General features: G+C 37.3%; 1 protein-coding gene across 1 annotated transcript; it reads right to left on the bottom strand.

The window, feature by feature from the left end:
* Positions 1–463: 463 nt before the first annotated feature.
* Positions 464–24,257, bottom strand: npc1l1 (NPC1-like 1). The gene is made up of 19 exons (XM_007234217.3): positions 24,060–24,257; positions 22,045–23,350; positions 21,568–21,832; positions 20,247–20,347; positions 19,473–19,645; positions 18,806–18,934; positions 17,449–17,631; positions 15,484–15,598; positions 13,392–13,657; positions 12,634–12,723; positions 11,001–11,191; positions 9,926–10,053; positions 9,001–9,130; positions 8,309–8,367; positions 6,545–6,695; positions 5,621–5,852; positions 5,265–5,378; positions 3,142–3,304; positions 464–2,952 (listed from the first exon to the last, which is right to left on the bottom strand). The coding sequence occupies exons 1-19, from the start codon at positions 24,120–24,122 to the stop codon at positions 2,858–2,860; spliced, it is 3,954 nt and encodes a 1,317-aa protein (XP_007234279.3). The 5' UTR covers positions 24,123–24,257; the 3' UTR covers positions 464–2,857.
* Between the last annotated feature and the right edge of the window lie 3,137 nt (positions 24,258–27,394).

The raw sequence follows: 27,394 nt of genomic DNA, 5'->3' as shown, positions 1-27,394 counted from the left end.
CATGGTCCCTGTTCTGCTGTCTGCAGAAAAAAAGATCTCAAACTTGGCACACAGCCAAAGCAAACGGGAATCTGGACTACAGTAAAAGTTGACGTTATTTTACCATCTCCTCTCTCTATTCCATTTCCCACTCCCTCAAAAACAAACTGGACTGCTTGAGCTAAAACAAACTAGAGCAAAACTCCTCAGAAGAGAAAGTACCAGCTTATTTTTGTTATTGTCTTAAAACTACAATATTATGTTGGTTCTGTGAGCCAATAAAAGCAAAACTTATGTGCCTTCCATAAAATATAATCATAAAATCAGCACCTTTCAGTCTGAGGTTACATAACGGAGTTGTGTTCAGGGCTGTCAAACCAAGTCTATGTATATATATAAACAACTTTAATACTCAATAAATTCATTCTGTGGCACATTTAGGAATTGCATGTTTGTTGACACAATAAAACACAGACACATGATGTAAAAATCCCCAAAGTGCATTTCATATAATCATTCAGTGATACAAACAGAAGATATTACTTTCTTTTCTCTGGAGTGTTCAGTGTATTGTTCTCTAATTTCCCCACACACTAGTACACACAAGTATAACGGAATTAAATAAAACACAGTACATTTGACAAAAAAAACTAAAACAAATAGTGAGTGTAAAATATGTGTAAAAAATGAGAGAAATCTGAAACATTCTTGTAATTTTAGTTTTCCGCTATTATGGGAAAACTGTAGAGTTCATAAGTGATGCAGCAAATACGTGTGTCGCGCCATAGTAATCCAGATTACTAGGTGGACAGGAGAAGGCAAGAATGTTGAAGAAAACATACAGTGTTCAGTTCTTAAAGGAGAACAAGTATAAAATGCACTTGGGGTTTAGTGAAACATAATAACCAATAGAAACTATTGTCGAATAGCCCACCTTCATTCACCCTCAGCATTAACAAAAACTGCATACAGTGCTAGTAATAGGGGCGTGGCGTGGCGTGGCATTGCCCATACAAAGAAATGCCTATTTTTACACCATTAACAAACTCAAAGAGCTCCACACTTTGTTGGTAGAATTCTGAGGGCCCTGATATTTAAATGAGGTTAGGGGAACAGATTGCTAAATTAATTCAGTGGAAATTAATGAATATTATTGAAATATTTTCAGCAGCAGCTGAAAACTGTTCCCCTACGTTACCTATTTGTTCATACTGGTCAGTCAACTCATCGTGATTCATTTATAGACGGCTGTGCCCAAAGAACTACCTCTAGGTACTGTGTATTTAAACAGTCATTTAAATGTCATACCTGTTTTAAATGTTAGGGCCCTCAGAATTCTACCAATGGAGTGCGAAGATACTTTGAGCTTGTTAATGGTGTAAAAATAAGGCAGTGCTATGCCCACAGATGTGATCTATTTGACAAATATTCACACTTGTTAACATGTTTTACTAAACCCCAAGTCTACATCACACTTGAGTTTCTCCTTTATAGCTACAGCCTCCTAATAACTATTGCACAAGAGTTTCAATAAGCCTGGATCATTAAGGCTTTTAAAGAAGACCTAGATTCTAGGAACCCATGTTTTGAGCAATTATTGTGTTTTTACACAGTTTAACCCAAAATGTAGTCAGTCAGCCAAGACATGTTTGGTGTGAGAAATTTGCTTTAGATTTGCTCTTAAGCCACATGACCTAATCTAGGTAGCTAGCTAGCTAATGGAAGTGTATATGTTGTCAATTAGCACTGTGGGAATTGTGAGCTGTAGCTAAATAATAAATTGATTAAATAACAGTTAATAAAAGTAACAATTCATTTTATTGATATAGAATGTTATAACTTACAGCTAATCCTTAATTTAAAAAAATAATTCAGATGTATTTTGTCTATATTTTGCTTCTTTACTTAAGCTACTAGCCTAAACCTAACCTTTTAGCTGATAGCAGCCAAATCCAGCTCCTTTTTGCTTGCATACACATCATACTGACACAGTTTTTATTCAATTCCCATACGTTTTCTACACCATGACCGACATTTGTGACATCCGTGCACACAAGGAGTCCGACTCTGAGGTAAAGATGAAACTTGGCTGTTCTTTTGTCATTTTTTACAGTAGGCCTGCACATTAAGGCAAGTTATTGACTATTCTCCGCATTCTTATTCAAGATTTGTTTTTTACAGATGTTTTGGTTGGCAGATGATTTCTTTTGTTGTTGTTTTTTAACCTAGCTTTGTTAGCCCTGTATTGTCAGTGCTACTCTAAAGACACAAAATTCTTACATAAAATATGATGTATGAGGTAAGCAGTCAATATTGCAAAAATGATGTTTTAACCAATCCACTCCTTCATATTCCACAAGTTCAGCGATCTCTATTATAAAAGACTAGCTTATGTGGTTTCTGCCACTATATTACATACTGTTATCTAGAAACATGTACAAAGTTCAAGCTGATCGACTAGATTGGGGACAATCATGTAAACTATTTACATTTTCCCCAAGTTAACAACCTCTGTGAGAGCTGAATAAGGTGTATTCAAACAGGCAAACACAAACTGCAGTCCACCGAGGCCCGAGCAGCATTAAGGGTTGGATTCTCAGACAGGGATTAAGCCTATACTAAAGTCCTATACTAAATGTCCTTTTCAATAGGAGGTCTCCTCTCTAAATGCTGTGCAGTTCAAGACTAGGTTTAATTCCTGTCTGTGAGACTGTCCCTAACTAAGGCAAGATTGTTTACCGTCCAGCTCCTCTGACCCTTATATTGCACTTGTGTGTATTGGCATAATGTCCTTTTTAAATAAACAAAACACACACTCCTGTCTCAGAGGAAGGACTCTAATTTGATGCCAGTCTCATTATTTTCAAAGCTCATGTTGTCATAGTTTTGTTGTCAGTGTTTTGTTGCGTGATTCCATCTCTTGAGCTTTTTTCTTCTGGGCCTCCAGCAGTACAGCCTTATTCAAAGGAGGACCTAAAAGAGAACAGCAGGCTTTTGTAAACAGAGAGTTCACTATAGGTGTAAGTGCTTATTTGTCTTTATGTCTCTCTTTATGTCATTGTCCTAATCTGAAAACATCTTCAATATTACTTTCTTTAACCTAATTTTTGCTTTATATATTTTCATGTATTGTTACCAAAAATCTGTTAGAAAGTGGAATACCGAAGTAGCTGAGGAACACAGGCAAGAAGATAAGGCCGTGCGCCATGCCCAGCAGAGTGATGACCAGGTTCAGTCTAAAGAAGAAAATCTGGATGAGTTGAGCCTTTGCGAACGCCAGCACGATGATGCCGGGCAGGTTTGTCATAGCAACGCCAGCAAACACCTGTCAAACAAAGCATATGGACAATCAGCTATCTAATACACGTACACATTGAGCATGAGCAAAGTCCACTGAGCCTATGTCATAGCCAGAGATATGGCAGGGCAATATAATAACATTTAATATTATCATGATAAATTATCTCAAAATTTGCTTTTGTGGGTATATCAGGGATATTGCCAGAACTTTTACAATGCCTACTATTTAGTTACTTTTCATCACTAATATTTCTAGCTTTATAATATATCATATTTTGTCTTTTTGAAAATGTGAATCAGGCACTTGTTCTTTACATTAAGTCACAATTTCCTCATAAGTGGTGGAAATGCAGTCATGCTGCATTTGTTTGCTTATTGAAAAGCTGTGCCTACCAAATTTATATTGTTTCTACTTAATTTCGGTGCAGAAGCTGAAACATTTACTGATGAGTGTAACAGCTAGTGTTCTAGTCAAGACCAAGACTTTTTAGTAGTCGAGTCCAAGTCAAGACTTAGACCGAGACCAGATTAGAATTCAAAAATAAAAAAGTGTCTTTTCTATTTATCAAAATTATGCTTCATCTGTGTCAATCCTAAAACTTAATCAGAAGTCACTACACAAAGTCAACTGAATCAAATTCTACTCATTTTTATTATAAAATGTAAAAAAAAACACACTCAATTTTGCCCTCAAACAGCTATAGTCAAATCAAATCAAATCAAATTTATTTGTATAGCGCTTTTTACAACTGGTGTTGGCACAAAGCAGCTTTACAGAAACATGATTACAGGACAAAGAATCAGGCAAAACATTAAACATAGAATATACATAATACAGAACCCCCAGTGAGCATAGCTGAATCAATAGTGTTAGAATCCCAGAATCACTCCTGCAAAACTTCTGATAAGTGTAAAAGTTTGCTTACAGCAGCAGCTGCAGTTCTTACTGAATGCACCGTGAGCAACTTTCAAAACACGGTGAATGCCAAACACACACTGTAAGTAATACGGATTTCCCGGATCCGCTTTAAAAGCCTTCTTTTGCACGGCTGTATCTCGGGCTCTGAATGGTCTATTTTGAATCAAAGTGGCCCATATGAAGCTAAAAGTGTCTACAATTGGACGATAGGGACGTCAATCAAAGTGCATGGACTGTTTAGATTTCACGCGCCGTTTTGGTGACGCTGCATTCATTTCTGAGTCCTCATGCTCTGAGCCTATTTCCTAAGAAACAAAGCGTGCTGGTGGATTTTAAAGAGTAAATCTGTGGCTAAATGAAAAGCTATATATTACTTTTTATTTCTTAACCCTGATGGATTAAATTTCGATGGGGAAGATTTAAATACTCCAGTGAAAAATAGTTTTTCTTTATCTTGGGTGTGTAAGCTAGTTAATATGTATAAAAGTTTTTAATTGTGTTTAAACTGTATTTTGTAATTGTTGCAGGTGTGTATGTTGTTTTAAGATGATAAAAGTTAGGGTTAAGTAGTGTCTCAATTCCTGCACTACAACACTAGTACCAACAGAGATTAATAGATTATTTGGATAACTATAATTAAAAGTTTAAAACATTTTTTATTTTCTACTACACCGTTTCTTATGTTGTTTTTTCCAACACAGGGAACCAGAAACCACCGCTTTTACTCATCATAAATTCGGGGTATACATTTTAATGATCAATGAGTGCTGAAGTGTTCATGGCCAACGTTTCAGCATGTAGTTGTTAAGTAAACCTTTGTAAGTACTTAATTTAAAAAAAACTGTAGAAGGCAATTTGTCACTTACAGTTTTTTTTACATTGATTTAAAATGTTACTGCAAATAGACCAATTGGAATGCTCCAAAATGACTTTTTTTATTTTTACTTCTTCCAATGAACGCTAAGAAGGTTTTCTTTCTCTTCAGTGAAGTTTCTGTTTTGGAAATGTACGTTTTTTTGTGTAAAACAGACAAAATTTCCAGATGTCCAATAGCTAGTGTACTTACCGCACTGCCCATCTTAGCTGTAGCATCTTTGGCTCTTTCCACCCTCGTGGGTAAAGTGCTGAGAGCAAAGGAACGCGTCATATGAGACACAAACTCCACCGAAATCCCCACAGCCTGGAGACATGAGAGAAACACCATGAGAAACAGCATGCATGAAATGTTCAGCACCATGGTCTATACAGTGAGGAACTATACTCACTGTAAATAATGCATAATATGAGCAAATATATTCTGCATCAAGATCCATTATATAAGGAATTATAGTTTATATCATGATCCATAACATGAAGCTTACTATTCAGTATCATAAACCACAACATGAGGAGTTAGATTCAGTTAAATATCCCTCAGCTCACCGTCACAAGATTGATGAGAGACACAGCATTGTAGTCGATGCCCCACAGTGTCATAACCCCCACTGTATCAACAGTGATCATCACTATGGTGAGCAGGTTGAGGAGGCCGGAGAGCAGGTCCATGCCCAGCAGAATACAGCACACTATGAAGGTGGGCAGCAGGCACAGAGCGATGTTCACCAGCCCCTCGTACACAATACTAAGGTACTGCTCATAAAACACGTAGGTCACACTGTGGGGATGCAGCAAGAAAAAGAAAGGCATGTTATATCATACACTCATTACACTGTAAAAAAAAAAAAAAAAGCTGTAAAATTTACAATACGATACTGACAGCTTAAGAGCTGTAAATATACAGTACCATAAAACTTTTCACGGCAGTTAAAATGTAAACCCATTAACATCACAGTAAATGCTACGGAAATCTCAGTTTATTTGAAGTTTACAGTAATTGTGCGTGTGTGTTTCTGTTTAAAAACTAAACACACATAGTTTACAGGTTTTAAACTATACTAAATGCATGCATAGAATCAGAGTTATTACAAATGATTGTAGTTGCGGAATCAGCCTATTCAGAATTCAGTTGCCAGTGTGTCCGTATGTACACCTTGTTACCCTTTATTTAAAAAAGAAAATAAATTAAAGTTGTATATGATTGTTTTTTTGTTTTTTTTGCTTAAATCTCTATTTTAAAAAAGATTTAAAAGATGTTATAAAGATAACTTCCAATTTTTTTGAGACACCGTCAGGGCTCACGCTTTCCATATTTTAGCAAGTTTTACAAGTGTTTGCACAAGCATTTGCACAATGTCATAATCTCCTTGTATCTTATTATGGAGCGAGAAAGACATACAGGGCAAATAGAGAGAGAACGAGTGTGAAAAAGTGTGAAAGACTGTATTGGAATGGGTGTGAGACACTTACGTGTAAGGGAAAACTTCAAAATCTGGATCTGTCCCATTCATGTCTCTCATGGCCATTGTGATGTTGTGGGCCAGTTCTCTTGCTATCTTCAGGGCTGTTGTGTACTCCTGAGAGTTTTTCAGAGGGGTGTGATAGGCCATGAAACGTGATGCTGCAGAAAAAGAGAAAGAGAGGCATAAAATATTAATTTAAAATATATCTGACCTATTCTAGATACCTTAAACAAGATTAAACAGCCTATTTCCACAACTTCTTATTACTCCACCTTATCCACCATTACTCCTCAACACCATCTCCTCAACACACGTTACTCCACCCCATCTCTTTAATGCTACATTACTCCACCCCATCTCCTCAACACCACGTTACTACACCCCATCTCCTCAATGCTCCATTACTCCACCCCATCTCCTCAATGCTCCATTACTCCACCCCATCTCTTCAATACCCTGTTACCCCGCCCCATCTCCTCAACACCACGTTACTCCACTCTCCACTCAATCTTAATATTGCTTCTCAATGCTCCATTACTCCACCCCATCTCCTCAATGCTCCATTACTCCACCCCATCTCCTCAACACACGTTACTCCAGCTCATCAACACCCCATTACTCCACCCCATCTGCTCAACACCCATTTACTCCAGCCCATTTCCACAACTTCTTATTACTCCACCTTATCCACCATTACTCCTCAACACCATCTCCTCAACACCACGTTACTCCACTCTCCACTCAATCTTAATATTGCTTCTCAATGCTCCATTACTCCGCCCCATCTCCTCAATGCTCCTTTACTCCGCCCCATCTCCTCAATGCTCCTTTACTCCACCCCATCTCCTCAATGCTCCATTACTCCACCCCATCTCCTCAACACCACGTTACTCCACTCTCCACTCAATCTTAATAATGCTTCTCAATGCTCCGTTACTCCACCCCATCTCCTCAATGCTCCATTACTCCACCCCATCTCCTCAATGCTCCATTACTCCACCCCATCTCCTCAACACCACGTTACTCCACTATCCACTCAATCTTAATAATGCTTCTCAATGCTCCGTTACTCCACCCCATCTCCTCAATGCTCCATTACTCCACCCCATCTCCTCAATGCTCCATTACTCCACCCCATCTCCTCAATGCTCCATTACTCCACCCCATCTCCTCAATGTTTCATTACTCCACCCCATCGTCTCAATGCTCCATTACTCCACCCCATTTCCTCAACTTCCTATTACTCCACCCCATCTCCTCAACACCACGTTACTCCACTCTCCCCTTATCTTTATAATGCTCCTCAGTGCTCCATTACTCCACCCTATCTCCTCAATGCTCCATTACTCCACCCCATCTCTTCAATGCCCTGTTACCCCGCCCCATCTCCTCAACACCACGTTACTCCACTCTCCCCTTATCTTTATAATGCTCCTCAATGCTCCATTACTCCACCCCATCTCCTCAATGCTCCTTTACTCCACCCCATCTCCTCAATGCTCCTTTACTCCACCCCATCTCATCAATGCTCCTTTACTCCACCCCATCTCCTCAACACCACGTTACTCCACTCTCCACTCAATCTTAATAATGCTCCTCAATGCTCCTTTACTCCACCCCATCTCATCAATGCTCCTTTACTCCACCCCATCTCATCAACTCCCCGTTACTCCACTCTCCACTCAATTTTCTTTTTTAATGAAGCCTTACACAAATGCAATCTCTTTAGATACATCAGTCTCAAAAACCTATTCATATTTAAGTGTCTCACCTACTATTTCCCCAGTGACGTTGTCAGCCACCACAGCTGTGTCATAAGCTCCCAAACCACTGTCATGGAAAAAGAAAAAAAAATATATGACATTAATACACTTTAAATCAATCTCATATCCTGAAGTGCTAAAACTATATTATTCCTGGCGTAGAGATAAATCGATCTGTTCTTCACTAATGTAAATGTTTTTTTTGGATTATGATGTGAGGGTCAGCGTGCTAGAGGGGATGGAACCTCGATGTGGAGACCTGCTCAAGTGCATTAGCCAATTTTTTTATTTGTATTTCCCCAATGCATTATTGAGCCAATCATATTTTAATCATTTAATAATTAATTTTAAGGCTGTTCTTGACTGGAGATAACTGCCTGAAGACATTGCAAAGATGCTGAGTGAACTGACTTGTATATCTGTCTGTATGTATGTTATATATTATTATATAAAGTGGCTTGAAAGTGGTAGAATGTTATATTATGGTTGTGTCATTATGATTTGATGGAAATGTTATTATGGAAAAAAAATCTTACACATTATTTATGTCATATTCCAATAAAATATGAAGTTTAAACAGTAAAAAATGTAATTTGTATGTAATCAAATGACTATATTATTATGTAGTTATTTTAAAATAAAAATAATGTTTACATTAGTAAAGAAAAGTTTTTGCAGACATGTCCTCTCTTTTTCTTACCCTTTGGGGCACTGCAGGTCTGGCCGGTTACCCAAGAAACTGGGCAGAAATGTGTTGAACTCTGTCTCATTGGGTCGCACGACCCCATCTTCTGTGAGTGGCATACACCTCCTCAAACATAAAAAGGCACCTGCAGGCAAAAGTTTGGTGTGAAATGGAATATCAACACACCTGAAATTCAGAATTGTCTAGGGTATTCCGCTGCTTCTGCTACTGTTCAAATGTTTAGAACAGTTTGGTTGCCATCAGGACATCAAGCAGTCACTTTATGAATAAAAAGTATTAGGACACCCGCTTGTTCGCTGTTCTTCTAAAATCAAAATCAAATAAAAAAAAGTTCATCATGATTTTGTTGGAGTAACTGTGTCCACTGCACAGGGAAGTCTTTGTACTTGATTGCTACTACTTCTGTGGGCTGTGTTTTAGCACTGAATGCAATTTAAAGTAGCTGAACATTGTTATTATTAGAAATAATAATGTGTCCACAAACATTTGGACATACAGTATAGTGTATGTAAATACATTTTGTTTGATATATTTTTATTTTCTTCATAAATATTGTAGCTTTATTTCTGATGGCTGTGACTTGTTTGACATAATATAAATATAGCCATTGTATTTTATATTGAGTCAAGAATTCATAAGGTGGAAAAATAGAAATGCTTCAAAAGCTAATCTTTTGTTGATACATGTTTTTTGTGTTGTTTGATGATGATTTTATTATAATTCTAATGCCTGAGCAAGAATAATAACGTAGTGTCCAAAATACCTTTTACCAGGCAGATTATTTCAATGCCAATACATTACTATAATCATCAATAGATCAATAAAGCATATTAATGATTTATTAATAAAAATATTAATCAGTTTTTATTAAGCAAACAAGAATGCTTTGTCTTATCATGTAAACTTTGTTGATACCTACTTTCACTGGCTGGACAAAATTTCCCCGTGTTAGGTCCAGAGGTGTAAATACGGCAACATCTTGATCCAGGGTTCAGCCAATCAATAAAATCGTCCACCCAGGAGGAAGCTGGGATAGCCATGTAGGATCTACAGAATTCAAGAAAATGTTTAGGAGAGTTTTTGATTAAATGCTTTATGGTTAAACGACATTAAATTATTTATTAATTTACAAATTTATCAAACAACAAAAATCAGCATCAGAATTCTATGTCAATTTAAAAGTCAGATATTTAAAAATATATATTTATATATACAGCTCTGGAAAAAATTAAGATACCACTTCAGTTTCTGAAGCAGTTTCTTATAGTTTGGTATTTATAGGTATGTTTGAGTAAAATGAACATTGTTGTTTTATTCTATAAACTACAGACAACATTTCTCCCAAATTAAAAAAAAAAAACAATTTGTCATTTAGAGCATTTATTTGCAGAAAATAAGAAATGACTAAAAAAAAAAATGTGCAGAGCTTTCAGATCTCAAATAATACAAAGAAAGCTCATATTTATAACGTTTTAAGAGTTCAGAAATCAATATTTGGTGGAATAACCCTGTTTTTTATTCACATATTTTTATGCATCTTGGCATGTTCTCCTCCACCAGTCTTACACACTGCTTTTAGATACAATTATGCCACTCCTGGTGCAAAAATTCAAGAAGTTCAGCTTGGTTTGATGGCTTGTGATCATCCATCTCCCTCCTGATTATATTCCAGCGGTTTTCAATTTAATAAAATCAAAGGAACTCATAATTTTTAAGTGGTCTCTTAATTTTTTCCAGAGTTGTATATATATTGTATATATAAATACATCAGTGAATGACGACTAATAAGAGTTTCCTGCCTCGTAACAAATTGCATTCCTGCATAGTTTTGATTGAAAAGTAGCTTAATAACAAGCTTGTGTGTAATACATACACTGTGTGAACAATAGCAACAGTGTATGTATTACACAATGAGTTCTAACAAATTTCTACAAATAATTATTATATAAAATAAGTTTATAAGTAGGAGTAATCATAGTTTAAAAGGTACTTACCTCTCTGGGTATTCCGTAGCATACTGGATCTTCTGAGTGAGGGAGAACTGGTCACAGCCTACACTGGAGCACACTGCGTTCATCCCAGCCAAACTGGAGAAGTTGAATCCTTTTGTCGTCACGAAGTATGTAGGCACCCCAACTTCAAAGTACTTGTTCAGATATTCAAAGTATCTGAGCATATAGGAGTCCTGAAGACAAGTTAAAAAAAAGACTGTATTAAAAACACTTAAAATAGACATAAATTACTTCTATTATTCCTTGTACCTCTAAAAAAGTTAAAATAGGTCTATGGGCTAAAGAAAACATGTTCATAAAGTTCTATGAACAAAACCTCTCAGATCTCACCAGCTTTATTCTTGCCAGTTTCAGTCCCTTTCAGAATGAGCCTTTTATGGGCTTTGCCACTTTTATGCAAATAAGCTGCCCATTAGGGGTGGGCAATATTATATCGTATTCAATATATTGTGACACAGAAATATTGTGATATTAAAAATCCATATCGTGATAATAGAGATGTTCTGTCTTAAAAGTAGTCCATTATTTACTGTGAAGCTTTAAGTGTATTTATTGTATAATTGATTTAGTTTGCAGTTTATATGCATGCACTAAATATTCTGCAATATTATTTGCTGCATTATATTATTTATGCTATATTATTTATTTTGCCACATTGTGATTATGCTGTTATATTCTTATACTATATTTCTGAAATTAATTAATTACTTTACTATTTTCCTATATCGCCAAGTATATCGTTATCGCAAAAATACCCTGAAATATCGTGATATTATTTTAGAGCCATATCGCTCACCCCTACTGCCCATCCCATAAGTGTTTACCACACGTGAAAATGACCTAAAGCAGATGTGATATCCAACCCTGTATGTTTGACTCTGAGTCGGACCCAGAGAAGGAAGAAGAAAAGGAGCCACTACAAAAACACCTTCACAAACACACATAAAAATGTCTATATTCTGAGCCATTTGAACAGCTCATAGAAATATATGATTCCTGACACTACAACTGACTCACAGAAAATGGATGGATGATTTATTTTTTTTTGCTTTTGGAGTGTTCATAGGGTCAGTCAAGACCCAAGTGGAAATATCCCCTTTAAATTAAAGGGTGGCGCGACCATGTTTATTGACAATAGTATAATTTGAGAGAATACTTTTGAGGTGAACTATGTCAATGTAAATCTAAATCATAGCATATTTTCTTCCATATTAGTATTATTATTAACAGTATGAGAGAGAGGGTCCCTGAACATGCAGAACAAGAGGGAAGGTTTTAAAGGGAGGCAAATTGTGGTTAACCCAGATTTATGCATACTGGGTTTTGCTTGTCAGGCCCCTTTGAATCTATTCAAAACGATAAAACAAATTACAGAACTAGCATGTGTCAAAGTAACACACCCACTGCTACATAGTTTGCTTGAAAACCATGAATGTAAAGCTGTAGCTTTAAAAGCTTTTTAATGATCTGACAGTTGCGAAGTAAAAGAAAGTTAATGAAATTAATGAAAATAAACTAGAACCATCTAGAAACAGAATTGGTTCAAATTTGAATCATTTAACAATGATGCAGAAGATGTTTGTGTTTGCTGCTTGTTGAGGATTGTTGTACTTACAGTTGGCATGGACAGCTCCTGGTCCAAGCCCACCTTCACATGGCACATGAGGAAGATGGAAGCACAGAACATGAAGAGAAACACCACCATCTGCAGAGAAGAGATGCTCATATTTAAAACGTCATTTTGTGTGTAGCAAGCAATTGGAACCATTTAGAAATCCTAGCCCTTGGATTACATCGGTTGGTTTCCTGGACAGGAATAAGGTCAATTCTTGGACTATACAGCACTGAGAATGGAGATTCTCTATGGAGAGGAACATGTACTCTAAGACTAGACTCAATCACTGTTTGAGAAACTGCCCATTATGTCCTAATTTAGGGACTAAAGACTGGATATTGCTTTGCAGCTGAGCAAAAAATTAAGTTCCTTCCAATTTAAACTACCCTGCTGAAAAATCTAGCTTGATAATTAGCTGGTAACTGGGTTTAGATGTTCTAAGTTGGTCTTTAAATGGTAAGGTGGTTGAAAAGCCAGTCATGCTAGTAAGTCAACTGGTTAGGATGATTAATCAGTTTAGCTTATGACCAGCATGGAATAAAATGTGTCTTAATTGGAGAATAATGGCGATGAACAGCTGGTGATGCCGGTGTACCTGTGTAACAAACTGTGATTTTTAGGGGCAGCCTAGTTTGGTTAAAGCTGGTCATACTAGTAGACTAGTGGACCAGCATGGTCATATTGGAAACAAGCTTGGTCATGTATGGAAATCCAGCTTTTAGTGCAACAGATACTGGCACAGAAATCCATGTGCGTACCACTACTATTCTGGAAAAGCCACAGAGCAGCGCAGGAGCGTAGTATTTCTTCATTAGCGGGAAGAGGAATCCCTGGTTGGGTTTGGAGGGGGGTGGGTTCTTCACTCTCACGCAGCAGGCCACATCATAGCGGTTAGCGTCCTGCCGCCGAGCATCGAGAGACAGAAGAGCTACAAAAGCTGTCATCTGCAGCAGGAAGTCAATTAAGACAGAAAGTGCAGCATACAGCGCAAATGTCTTCACTGCAGGCATGGTGCTGAGAGCGCCTGGAAACACACACACAAACACATACACTCACAATACTGATCAATCATAAGAGAATATTCCCTGCTGAAAATCCAGCTCAAGACCTGCGTCTGCTGCTAGCTGGTTCTTGATGGTCTAAGCTGGTCTTTTAGAGACAAAGTGGTTGAAAAGAGGGTAATTCAGGACAAAACAAGCAAGCTGGCACATCAACTCTTAACCAACATACATAGTGTGTGTTGGATTTAATTTAGCTTATGCTTAGCCATGCTTATTTGTCCAGTGCGATTTTGCTGGTCTTGCTGGTTGACCAGTGTGGTCTTGATGGTCATTGTAGTCAATCAGCTTGGTCACACTGGTTTTCTAGCTTTTTCAGATTCATTTTGTTTGTAGATCAGCTAAACCATTAAATCCACAAGAAAATACCCTATGTTGGTTAAAATCTACAACATATTTGTTGTGGCAATATACATTTGGTCAACTTGTTATAATATTTTTTAAAGTTTTGTAAACATTAACCCCTATAAGGTCCACAAACTCACCGGCAGTCTCAATATGTTTATTTATATCTTTGTGATGATACATCACTGACATATCGTTGAGACATTTTCTGAATCTGTAGAGTCTGGCCTGTCCCTTTAATCTTATTGTAAGATTGTTCTTCACTTATAATTGGTTTAAGAAGGCTATGTAAAATTGTTGAGATTTGTATTTCACACTAGCAACTGATTCTTTGTCTCGCTTAGAAAGCAAGTTGAATTGAAAGGCTGTATTCTAAGTCATTACACTAATCTACAATAATGTAAGTTTTAGTGATTTGCTGAGAGCCTATTGGTCAGTTTCACAGGCATAGACAGAAAGACCCACAAATCCACATTTAGACACAAGAGGCAGAAGATGAGTATCTCAACTGTGTTGCATTATCTCAAAGATATCATTAATCCAAACATTGAATTTGATGTGGCAGCGAGTTTATAGACCCCAATTAAGCCCAAATCAAAACAGTGATTTACTTACAGTGTGCTTAAGGGCTAATGCTTGATGCTAAAGCTTTAGCTAGAAAAACACTGTGTTATGAGCCTTAATGGTGCTTAGTAAAGGCAACATGCATGTATAAAATTGTATATATGCGTATAAACATAGCAACGCAACTGAAATATTTAAAGATTTAGGCCATTTCTGAAAATGCCAGAAACTAGCCATCTAGCCAATAAGCATTCTTCATTACAGTATAAGTATAAAAACCGACAGCACAAAGGCTAAAGGCTAGTCCTAATTTTTACAGCAGAACAATAGAAGTTCATAATGATATTCAACATTGTTTTTTACACAGTCAGCTTTGCTGCTTACCAAACCAACTTTATCTAGATAAAAGAACCAGCACAGTATAGCTAGCATTAGCCACAAAAAACAATGAAACAATAAACTGTGTTTAATCTTACCAAATAATGTCATTAGGAGAAAAAGGTGTTTTTCCGTGCGTAATCTTTATCAAGGAATGAGGAAAATTGCTTTGCTCGCTAAATGATAAGGTTCAGGTTGCAACCAGAACACCATCCAATAAGCCAGTGGATTGAGAAAGTGTTGGATATTGGTCAAGTACAGGACAGGATCCCTTGCAAATCCTTTATTTGCACTTTGTTATCAGTTAAGATAGGCACTAAAACAATATGCACAGGTCAGGATGACTTCCAGAGCAATTGGCATGCATCATATTCCATACAATAGCACCGGTCATATCTGTGAGCTGATTAAAGATGCTGACTGATTTACTTTGTGAGTTAAATGGCTGCAGTGTCAACGGGTTTGTTAGGAGTTGTTTTTGACTACATTGTCTGGAAAATCTTACCCAGAAAAAAGCAGACAGATTCAGACAAGCTGCAAAGAAGCATGCTGGGAGCTACGCTTCCTAGAACTCGGCCAATCTGCTCCTCTCTCGTTTCTCCAGACCGGCGTTCATCTCTCTATCATAGAGTGAGAGAAAGAGAGCAAGAAAGAGAGAGAAAGAGAGAGCAAAAGGGAAAGATATGGTAAATTCATACAGTGCAAAAAACTAAATCTTAGCAAGTGAAAGTTTCTAAATTTAAGGCAACAAATCTTATTTTCTTCTCTGATAAGACTTTTTGTATTACTAAGCATTGTAAGTGTTAGATTATTTAGCTTATTTTAGGGATAATTATCTTAATCATTCTTACTTAGAATTTGTACCTTATTTTAAGTAATTTAAAAATAAGCACAATCAAGCAGCAATCAAGTTAATCTGATTCTTGTGTCCAAGTGACTTTTTTGCTTAATTTAGGTGTTACTTCACTTATTTTGAGACTTTGCCATTGCTTTTTGTAAGAAATCTTACTAAGAAATTTTTGCTTACCCCATTGGCAGAGTTTTTGCTTAATATACATATATTTGTCTTATTTTGCATATATTTTGTCTAGTTTTTGCCAATGGACTTTTTTGCAGTGTACCGGTTTCATAGCAGCAGCATCACGACACTAAACAATTATTTCACATTTATTATAATCATTATACATTTTGATTAGTCCAATAAACAGAAAAATACAATTTATGAAAATGTGATTGTAACTGTAATGTTACTAAAGCTGTAGCAATAGGTTTTACCAAGATTAACCCTGGATTCCCATTCATATTTTAAACTGTCTCATCTCAAACTCATCATTTTACCATCTACACTCCAAGCTATGTGGCCAAGTCATCTTACTAATCAAATAGCTAGTAAAATAATTTATTGCTGTTGTTGGATTTTAGGAGAAGACTAAAATTCAACATAAACGCAAGGCTAAATACTGCATTGCTAACACTGAAAGCATTTAACACGGGCCAGTGTGGAAAAATCTGTTATTTTCTTTACTATTAATAATATATAATAATACATTAATAATTGTTAGCATTTTTGAATTTATTTGTGTTTTTTCCTATTTTCGCCCAATTTAGCTAGGCAAATTGTCCCACCTGTTCAGTTCCTAGTCAGCTATATAGCCCCCATCACAGGTGATGCCACAACACAAAGAGGGTGTAGACTAGCACATATCTCCTCTGATACATGTGAATTCAGTCACAGAGTCTTTTTGAACTGCTGTTGATGCTGCATTGCGAGTACCCAGCGTCCGGAAGAAAGCGTAGCGACTCGGTTCCGATACATCAGCTCACAGATGCCTTGTGCTGATCCATATCACCCTAGTAGTGATGAGGGGAAAGAACACCATCTACTTACCCAGAGTGAGCAAGGCCAATTCTGCTCTCTCAGGGCTCCAGTAGCTGATGGCAAGGCATTCAAACCAGCGATCTCCCGATCATAGTGGCAGCATTTTAGATTGGTATTGTTATCATTTTAAGTGCTCTCATGAATAAAGAAATATACGTCTAAATAAAGCACACTTCTTCTAATTTTTTTTTTATTAAAAAATAAAATAAAATTTCAAATAGGACAATGTTTACTATTTAACTAGTGCTTTTGTGCTGTGGATCACTATTTGCTGGGATTTTACACTTTTGATTAAGATCTATATTGCTTAAAACTGTAATAAACTGCAAGAGTACTCAAACAGTTGGAGAAAACAGTTTTTTAGAGAAGCCTGAAGCTCAAGAGCATCACAAAGCGCTGACAAACACTACACACACCTATAAAATTAGTTTTTGTTAGTAAAAGTGAATTAGCCTATTTTAAGATATGCTGTGTTTGATTTTTAACACATACTTTTACAAAAATTCATGATCATCATGAATCATGATTTTCCATCTGTCCAGCAAAAAAAGGACTGTGCAAAGGTCTTGGATTATGTATTTTGGAAAATACCTGATATTCCAGAACAAAGATGAAAATGTTATCAGCTCCAACAGCGAGCACGAGGAAGGGCACCACCTGCACAATGATCAGCGAGGAAGGAATTCCAACCCAGCCATAAAAGCCCATAGATGTGAGGACTGAGCAGCCGACAATCAGTATACCACCCAGCCCAACCACAATCTTAGAATCCACCTGTAAGAAAAAAAATGAGATTTGTTCAGAGTTCCCTAAAATGATACTGTTTTGATGAAAAAAATCTTTCTGTATTTAAAATTTTCTGTATTTAAAAGGACACATTTTTTTCTGTGGCTTTACTGTAACACAATTAGGATGGTTAATAAGAGAGAGAAAGAGAGGGAGAGAGAGAGAGAGAGAGAGAGAGAGAGAGAGAGAGAGAGAGAGAAAGAAAGAGGGTAAAAATCAAACCAATGTTGGAGATTCCCGTTAAGCAGTTCCTTTAAACTGTCACGTTTCTGCCTGGGGTGTATATTTATGAGTGCAGTTGTTAAGATATAAAGTCATATTACTCAAACAGATAACCGTATATAAATTGATAATAGTAATCTGCACCTGTCATGATAAGAGGTTTCGGTACTTTGCTTCCTGCAGGCTACTTATAATGTCTTTCTACTCTCAGAATGGATTTCTCATAAGAGTCTTGAATAAGGGGATTCCTCAAAGGGAAATTAGCATTTCCCAAAGTTTACTTGCAGTGAGGAAATTATTAATATCAATTTACTGGTTTATGTAAATTTGAACCAAAGAGGGTAATTTTGTTACATTTTTATTCAAATGATATCTAAAAAGCCCTTGACCCTTTGACCAATGTGCCGGGAGTAAAATGTGATGTTTCTCAATGTTTCTATTCATATCTTTCCTAAAACTGTAGAATCTTGTTGTGACACCAGAAATCTCTCACATCCAAAATTAAGAAGCTATCAAAAATGTTATGAACAAGTCCCAGCATCTGATTATGAAATTCTGAAAATCAAGATGCTGGTGTCCACTGGCAGTTTCACTTAAAATATAGATACAATATACAGATAAATAATGAACATAAAAATCTCCCAATTAGATACAATGATGAGTTACTTAACTGTGCTTATCTCAGGGATGTTAATAGAAATAACTTTTTTAACTATTAACACCTTAACACAACCTATATTAACACCCTATACTGGAGTCTCTGTGATTAGAGCTCTGGATTATTACTGGATTATTATTGGGCTCCTGAGCAAGACCCTTAACCCCTCTCTGGTCCAAGGATGCCATAGCATGACTGAAAATGGCTGAGATATACGACTTGTACTGTGCAAATATAATGAAGATATATGTGTTTATTCATGTTTATCATTATATGACTCACCAGGATGCGCTTAAAGGATGTGTATTCTCCCAGAGCTATAGCGATGTATAAGAAGATGACTCCATAGCTGATCATGAAGATGGGGAAGTCCTCCACTGTAGTTCTGTTGATTTCATCCTCTAAAGACCTCTGACGGGGAGATAAGAGGAAGAAATTAAAACAAAATAAAGCAGGACATAAAATAAGGATATCATTCCAATAATAACATTCCAATACATAATATAAAAATATAATGTCATTATTTGTTACATGTTTGCTACAATATTACTGGATATAAACTGTATAGTCATTGTCTGCACCACAAAAAATGTATGTATTAAATGTAGTCTAAATATCTATGATGGGTATAATAACTTATTATTATTAGAATTAACAACTTGTTTAAACTGATTAAACCTACTAAAAGTGTCGTATTATACTGACAGATCATTTAGCCTAATTTAGGAAATAATTATTTAGACACTTTCAGGAGTTTCAGTCGCTTAAAACAAAGAAATGTGTGTTAGAAATATGTTTTTCTTATACAATTCTGACAACAATGCAAAAAAGAGGTAATTAGGTAAAAACAAATAGGTAAAATTAGGTAAAAAAAATACACAAAAAGTTAATTTAAACAACCAGTGCGTTTCAGCAAGATATAGACACCTTATTTGTAATTCTAACTCACCTCAGCCATATAAGCGAATGTGAAGTTTGTATTGGGATCGTTCTGGTAGTCCTTAACTATCTCTAGGAACATGGACTCCCATTTTTCCACCACTTTAAACTTTGGGTCATCTCGTGCATAGTTATTGAGAGAAAAGGTGAGGATGAATGCCTCAGCGTTGGTAAAGTCTTCATCTGAAACAAAAAGAAAGCAAATAAGCCACCTTTTTGTGATTCACATTAGCAGGCTGAAGTGACTCAAATCAGATTTTTTGCCCAATGTGGCTCAGATCAGATTTTTTTTCATGGCTGTGTGAATGTGCCAAATCCCATGAATGTGAGCGTTTAAGTCAGAATTCATGCATCTTTTTGCTTTTACACATGTGCTACGTGGTTCTCTCTCGTACCCACACATCTCTTGGTGCAGCAAAAGCAAGCCTTTTTCACCTTCTCTACCTGAGCATGTACTTCAGATCAGCTGTTTTCTCTCCACATATGAGCTGCTAACACATCCATTTCACCTTTATAAAGCTCTCAAGTCTCAAAGTCTCTCAAATATGAGTTTTTGTCGTTAGTGAAGAAGGTGACTTTTATACACGTATTAATGTGCGCATGTGAGACGTTTTCGGGACAGATTCGTTCACATTACACACAGAAACAGGTCACTTACATTTGTAAATGTGAACCGTCAAATCCGATCTGAGCAAAGAATCGGATTTGAGCAATATGGCTTGTAATGTGAACGTAGCCTTACTGTATATTTCTATCTGTGTGTATCTATCTGTATCTGTCTTACCTTCATATCCTCCCACAGCCAAGAAGGGAAAGACTGGACCTCCGTAGTCTGACATACAGCTCATGTCGAGTGCTGTGATGTCTTGAAAGGATAACGGAGAGCTGCACAGAGCAGTAGAGAAATTAATAGTAGATTCAGTCAAGACAGTGTCAACACATTTTCAACAGCCTTGCTAGAATGTTTTAATGACATCAGTTCTTATTAATACTTTCAGTGGCCTCATTTCCTTTGCAGGGGCAAATTATTACTAAAGCTGCAATGTACAGTTTTACAGCAGTTTGAACCTGTTAGATTGATTGTGTTTTTTTCTATTAGCTGTGTTGCTAAATGAGGAGCAGAAAGTTGCTGTCTTTTGGGTACGCCCAGTTTCACATTAACTCCCTCGTCTCACGGAGCATGCAGAGCAAAATAAGCATGCTTATTTTCGAAAGTGAGTTAATTAATTCTATCAGATCTGAATTATGTTGTAGTGAAAAATATTAGAATCGTCAATCATGTTTTCTGTCTGCAAGTCACACAAAAGAAGACTCTAAATGTTTAAAGAGAAATAAAAATTAAATCCAATTTAATTGCTTTTTTAATGTCCATTGCTTTGGATGCCTGTGTTAACATTTTTATTTTAGATTTGATATTGACATTTTTACTTTACCAATCGTTCATAAACAGTAAGATAATAAAAGTGTTGTAAATCACATAAACTAGTACAAATTAGCTCTTATTGGCTTTGTTGGCTCTAGTTCTGCCATGCCCTAATGTATATGAGTTGCTGTTTTTGTGTGATGCAGTGGGAGGAGGCTAAGCTACTTCTGTTCTGATGGACAATAGACATTAGTTAGCGCTATTTTGCTAAATAAAACACCCTGTCCATTCTAATGGTCAGAAAGGGTTAGGGTAAATGTAAAATGTGAGTTGTGTGTTTTTGGTGTAGTTTCTTCTAATTCTTTTTTAGCTTGCAGAGTAGAACAAAGTAGTCTGCATGAATTCTACAAGAAGGTGGCAATAAGAGCTAGTGTTTCTTGCGCAGGCACTGCATATGTAACAATCCTGGACAAATTATGAGCCAATCAGTGGGTTTTTATGTTTTCCAGCTAACGTTTTTGTGGCCCAAGTAGGCACAGTTAGCTCATTTTCTACCAAACTGTGTAAACTGCTGCTTACCCGCCATGGTCAGAAGCATTTAGGTCCCAAAATCTTAACATTTTAAATGTCTAACATGCAAAGAGAGTATTTAATGTGATTCCTGCTCGATCATCTAAGAAATATCTTTTGAGATACCCACCCCCCAGCTCTGCAAAGTGCAAAAGAGGAAATTGAGACTTACTTCACACAGTAAATGAAATGGTCTCTCCAGTCGACTTCTTTAGTCACTCCGAGCTCAGTCATGTTAGCTTTTGCGTTCAGATTTTCCACACTGTTTTGGAAGTACTGAGGTAGGCTGTTGACAGCACAGTCCGTTAAAGAGGGGTTTGTCGGGTTAAGAGGAGCATAGCAGACATCTTTAAGGGAAGCAGTTTTGTTGAGTTCTTCTGACCAGAATTCGATAGCCTGGATTTTCTGCTGAAGCTCCAACAGCTGTAAAATTAGGTCTGAAAAAGGAACAAACATTCATAATGAGTGGAGCCTTAAACTTATGTAGACATACCTGTATATGCCTGAAATATTTTGTATATTATAACAGTATCTACAAGACTTATGACTTGAAATTTGATAGCCATTGGTGGCTTGTGCCTCTTTTCGTCTAAATGGTAATGCACTGATTTGGCCATACAGTAGAAGCATTGTCTGAAAAATAAATCACCTTTAGAGATGAGGCCACTGAAGTAGGTTCTGCCAAAGAGTATGGAGTCGTAGATATAGCTGGGCCTGCCTGGAGCTGTCAGAATCAACTGATTAGTACGGAAGAAGGGGGCAAAATTGGCATCATGGAAGTCTTTTTCACGCCTGGCACGGCTATTGGGAGCTGACCAGAGTTGAACAGGATCAGTTGTGAGTTCCATGTTCATCATCCCAGTCGAAAATGCTGCTACAACAAACACGGATGCAAAGATCACCTTTAGCGGGTGTCTTGCCATTACAGTTCCCCAGCTCTGGAACATCGATCCCAGGAACTCTTGGGTGGCCAGACTTGCTTTGTCAGTGCATGTAATCTCGCTGGGATGCACTGTCAGGTTTAGGGTGTGGTCTACTTCATTAGCATTCTTGTCCTTTCTCCTCTTTGACTTTTTACCATCGCAACAAATAGCAATGAGGTAAACCAGGAACATGAGTAAAATAAAGAAGAAGAGAATAGAGCAAATCACGAGGACCCCATCCACGTCGCGGATCGTAAAGGGGCCGGGCAGAGGCCCTGGTGGGGGAACTGGTGGGCAGCTGTCCTCGCAGTCCTGGCAGGAGCATTCTTTTCCTCCAGTTGGTGTTGTCTCATTACAACCCAGAACCATCCCTGCATAAGCAACCATTCCTGCTGGAACATCTGCGCTCTGCTCTGGTGGTATGAGCCTGAAGTCAATGTCAAGGGGAGCCAGACCGTTGCTTGAGTCGCCCTGGAAGTCTAGCCAGCGCTGAGCGGTACACAGCTTAGCACCGTATCGACCACACATTGTAGCGATGGCGAATCCTCCAGTTGCCGGAATTCTCACATTCTTACAGGATCTAAAGGACACGTCAGAGAAGTCAGTAGAAATGTAGGTTTGGTAGGCGACCACGGCCTCTTTTTCCGTTCCGGAAATGTTGACAGGAATAGTTCTGGTGATGTTGATTGTCTGGCTCTGGTTTGGACTGCAGGTAGTCACACAGTGAACGTGGGCGAAGTTGTAAGCGCAGGACGGGCACCGCACGAGCACGGCTTTGGACAGAGTCAGACTGCTCTGCAGGGACATGAGTTGCTGATAGGAGCAACAGGCAAATGTTTGCCCCTCACCCCGGTCCAGCATGGGGCAAACCTGCTTCAATAGGTTGTAGTGCACTCCAACAACTTGTCTTGCCGCTCCATAATTTTTGCAGGGTACGTTTGAGTTGAGCAAGGATCCGGACACAGTGGGGTTCTTTCCACATTCATCGTACATTGAACAAAATCCAGGTTCATGCTGAGCATCAGAGAACACCTGCAACGGGGGGAGATGAGGATACTGTAAGTAACAGCACGATTTGAAGAAATTCACGACATAGCATGATATAAGACGTTGAACAGGTTTCTGTTGGGGGGACATGATAACTAAAGAGGCAATTTTTTTTTATTTTAATGAGAGGATACAAATTTTGAAATGAAATAAGACCAGTGTCAGGATATTTATGTATGTATATCATATATTATATACAATTATTTGTCTGGTTAAATGGTTCTTCTCTATAATAAGTAGACTCAACAGATTTTCATACAGCACAATTTTTTCAGCCCAATTTTATCTATTTCAATGAATCTGCAGTTCCTTAAATGACCTTTTAAAAATTGGTATAAAATTTGTAACCAAAAAGTTTAAGAACATTTCCAATAATGATGTACATCCTTATTAAAAATGGATATGTGTTATGTAATAAAATGAATTGTTTATTAATATATAGATCCATTTTCATCACTGTCATCATAGTAATCAGACAAACAACTAGAAATAGACTAGAAATATTTTCAACCTTTATTGTAGCAAAGGTTCAGACATCCATGGCAAAATTGTCTGCAGTGACACAGTTCTGCACTTTCTGCAGCATAATTGCTTTTTGAAGAGATTTAACAGATTTTAAAATATTGCAAACTATTTCTATATATTACAATTTTTATATACAATTTAAACTATATATATACATTTTAAGACTTACCAGACATGCAGCGATTGCCAGCAATGTGATTGTGTTATCCCATCTCCTCCTGTGGACGCCCATTCTGCCACTTAATGTCCGGCAGGAGCGGGAACTGGAGTGTTATATCCAATGGAGAGTCTGACGAAAGTGAGGGCTAGATAAATGTCTACCCGTCTATCCCAAATGTGTGACGTGGAAAGGAATGGAGAAGGAGGCGAAACTTTCTGCCCCCGTCTCTGTGAAATCATACGTGACGTCGATGGCACAGAGTTTCTTATCTGGCCTGATGTAGACAGTGCCAATCAGAAGGGACGAAACCTAATACAGTCCATTGATAATTAACCTGTGGGAGGACACAACTCAGCATTAGTTATCATGGAAACAGGGGTGCAAAACAACACATCCTCCTTTTTAGAGTAACTCCCTATCCCTCCTTCTGTCCCTCCTCTCCCAAAACTTGGGAAACGTGTTTGTTTGTATATCTTAGTAAACCTGAAACACAGTGTTAGCGCTACGCCGAAACTCAGGACTGATACTCTCAGCCACAAACATCTCACATGGTAGGATGTAAGATCTCCATAGTTCTGTTTTTTTTTTCAGTTTTTATATTTTTTTCGTTGTCTGTTGCCAAATTTCTTAAAAATCTAGGCTTATCATATTGTGAGCTGATGTCTGATTGATTCCTAAACTTTAGAAGTGTGCAAAAGATCTTCTGGCCTCTATATACAGCTCTGGAAAAAAAAAGAGACCACTACAGTTTCTAAATCAGTTTTTCTGATTTTGCTATTTATAGGTATATATTTGAGTAAAATGAACATTGTTGTTTTATTCTATAAACTACAGAAAACATTCCTGCCAAATTCCAAATAAAAATATTGTCCTTTAGAGCATTTATTTGCAGAAAATGAGAAATGTCTGAAATAACAAAAAAAGATGCAGAGCTTTTAGACCTCAAATAATGCAAAGAAAACAAGTTCATATTTATAAAGTTTTAAGAGTTTAGAAAGCAATATTTGGTGGAATAACCCTGGTTTTTAATCACAGTTTTCATGCATCTTGGCGTGTTCTCCTCTACCAGTCTTACACACTGCTTTTGAATAACTTTATGCCATTCCTGGTGCAACAATTCAAGCAGTCACAATTCAAGGCTTGTGATCATCCATCTTTTTCTTGATTATATTCCGGAGGTTTTTAATTTGGTAAAATCAAAGAAACTCATAATTTTTAAGTGGTTTCTTATTTTTTTCCAGGGCTGTATATTTAAGGGTTCTTATATTATCTAATGCTACTACTATACTATACTAATAGCATTAGCATTAGCTAATACTACTTTATTTGCTATACTAGTCATACCAGTATTTAATAGTTATAAATTCAGCTCCTAATACACCACATGGACAAAAGTATTTGGAAACCTACAAATAATACCTGCATCCCATTCTAAATGCATAGGCATTAAAATTTGATGATTACACAAATACACTCCACGTTACATTTACAGGAGCTATAATGACAGCCCATTCTAAATCTATATGCCTTCTTAAAAGCAGATTTCCAGCAGTTATTGATTCAGCGTGTTGGAGACTTTTCTGCACTATTCTAAGTACTTAGAGACCCCGCTTTATAACTTTATGTGGTTGGACATTTCATGGTTGTGTTGCTGTGGTTGTTAAACGTTTTCACTTGTCAGCACTACCACTCACAGTGGATGGTGGAATACCTAGGAGTGATTATTACAGTACCTCTCTGGAATTCAGTGAGCTCTTGAGAACCTCTCATTGTTTAACAGTCAAGCCCTGGGTGGAGCAGGAAAACATGAGCCAAGCAGGATGTGGCTTGGTGGAAGAAACAGCCTTCAAGTCAAGCATCTAGGATGGGTCTTGGTTTTCCTCAGTGTTCCTGGCCATCAGAAATCTGATCTTCTACGACCCCAGGCTGTTCCTCACAGTAGTTGGGTTTGAACAGGGCAGGGATGCCGTTGCCCCTTTTAAGGCAACTGGCTTCTGAGGCTCATACAGCAAATACTCGCAGAAACTGGTCCATGGCCACTACTATTGTCATCCGAGCATACAGACCAGGCACAATACCAGACCATCTTTCCCATGAGACAGGACAGTTCTATCCACTCATACAAGACCAGCCTTCCATTTTTGTTTGAATAGGGAGAGATGAACATACTCTAGAATTTATCCTTGAATGGACGTTGATTTTAGCATTATGAGTGGTTGGTGTCGTTAATAATATTAACGTCTCTGATATTAAACAAGCTGTGCTTTCTCTGTCAGAAACAGGCAAGAACCACAGACCTGTTAGTCTGGTGGAGTTTATTCTGAGTAGGTGCCCATTGCTGTTCAATGACGGGGGTTCTCAATGACATTACCATCAGTTGCTCCCTAGCAGATGTAGGAACTACTTGTCCTCCTCTGCTTTGGTTCAGCTGTACATACAGTGCCTTGACGCATTTCAGGCTTCAAACATAAAGATATGAAATTGTATTTTTTTTGTGAAGAATAAAAAACAAGTGGGACACAATCTTGAGGTGGAACGAAATGTATTGCATATTATACTTTTTTTAGAAATAAAAGTGTGGCGTGCAATATTATTCGGCCCCTTTACTTTCAGTGCAGCAAACTCACTCCAGAAGTTCAGTGTTGTGAATGATCCAATGGTGACCTAAATGACTGATGATGATAAATAGAATCCACCTGTGTGTAATCAAGTCTCCGTATAAATGCACCTGCTCTGTAATAGTCAAAAGTTATACAATACTTTTGCAAAGCACTGTAAAGTGAGAAAGATCAATCCAAAATCTCCATTCCGCCCCAATTTCAGTTGTGGGTTCTGATTGGACAGTGATTACATTTTATTTTGGCACAAATACAGTGCTTCTCCTAGACAAAATGCAATCCTGTGCATTGTGATTTGCTTTTGAACATTAGCAGCGCCACACAATAGAATACAATTTAGTTGAGCTGGTTTTGAAAATGTAAATTCTTGTGCATTGTTTGTGTATTGTTTTTGATAAAGAAGTCATCTGCAGTGAAATGTAATGTAATTGTGGTTTTGCTTTTTTTATTTTGGCATGCATTCTGCATGTTAGTGAGGAAAAGCAATGCATCTTGTGGATTGCATTTACATTTTTCCGCTGTAGTTTACTTTTCTCTGTATTGTCGGCATAGCAGTGATTTATAACTTTTTGACAGTACAAAACAATTGGTTCATATTTCATGCACTAACCTCTTACACTGATAAGAATAGTGTATGGTATGTACCTTATTGTATTCATGTATAGTATGCATTTCCTTTGGGATGCAGCCTGTGTTATTTATGGCCGAAAAGTGTAAAAAAGGATA

Source organism: Astyanax mexicanus, chromosome 12, assembly GCF_023375975.1.
Source record: "Astyanax mexicanus isolate ESR-SI-001 chromosome 12, AstMex3_surface, whole genome shotgun sequence".
Classification (NCBI taxonomy): Eukaryota; Metazoa; Chordata; class Actinopteri; order Characiformes; family Acestrorhamphidae; genus Astyanax; species Astyanax mexicanus.
The sequence above is the reverse complement of the archived record's forward strand: the minus strand, read 5'-3'. Positions and strand labels throughout refer to the sequence as shown.

Coding starts and splice junctions, on each gene's coding strand:
- npc1l1 (XM_007234217.3), bottom strand. CDS start 24,122: ATGGGCGTCCACAGGAGGAGATGGGATAACACAATCACATTGCTGGCA. Junction 18,935..19,472: donor CATTCGCTTATATGGCTGAG/GTGAGTTAGAAT, acceptor TCTCCCCGTCAG/AGGTCTTTAGAGGATGAAAT. Junction 5,853..6,544: donor TTTGAAGTTTTCCCTTACAC/GTAAGTGTCTCA, acceptor GCATCCCCACAG/TGTGACCTACGTGTTTTATG.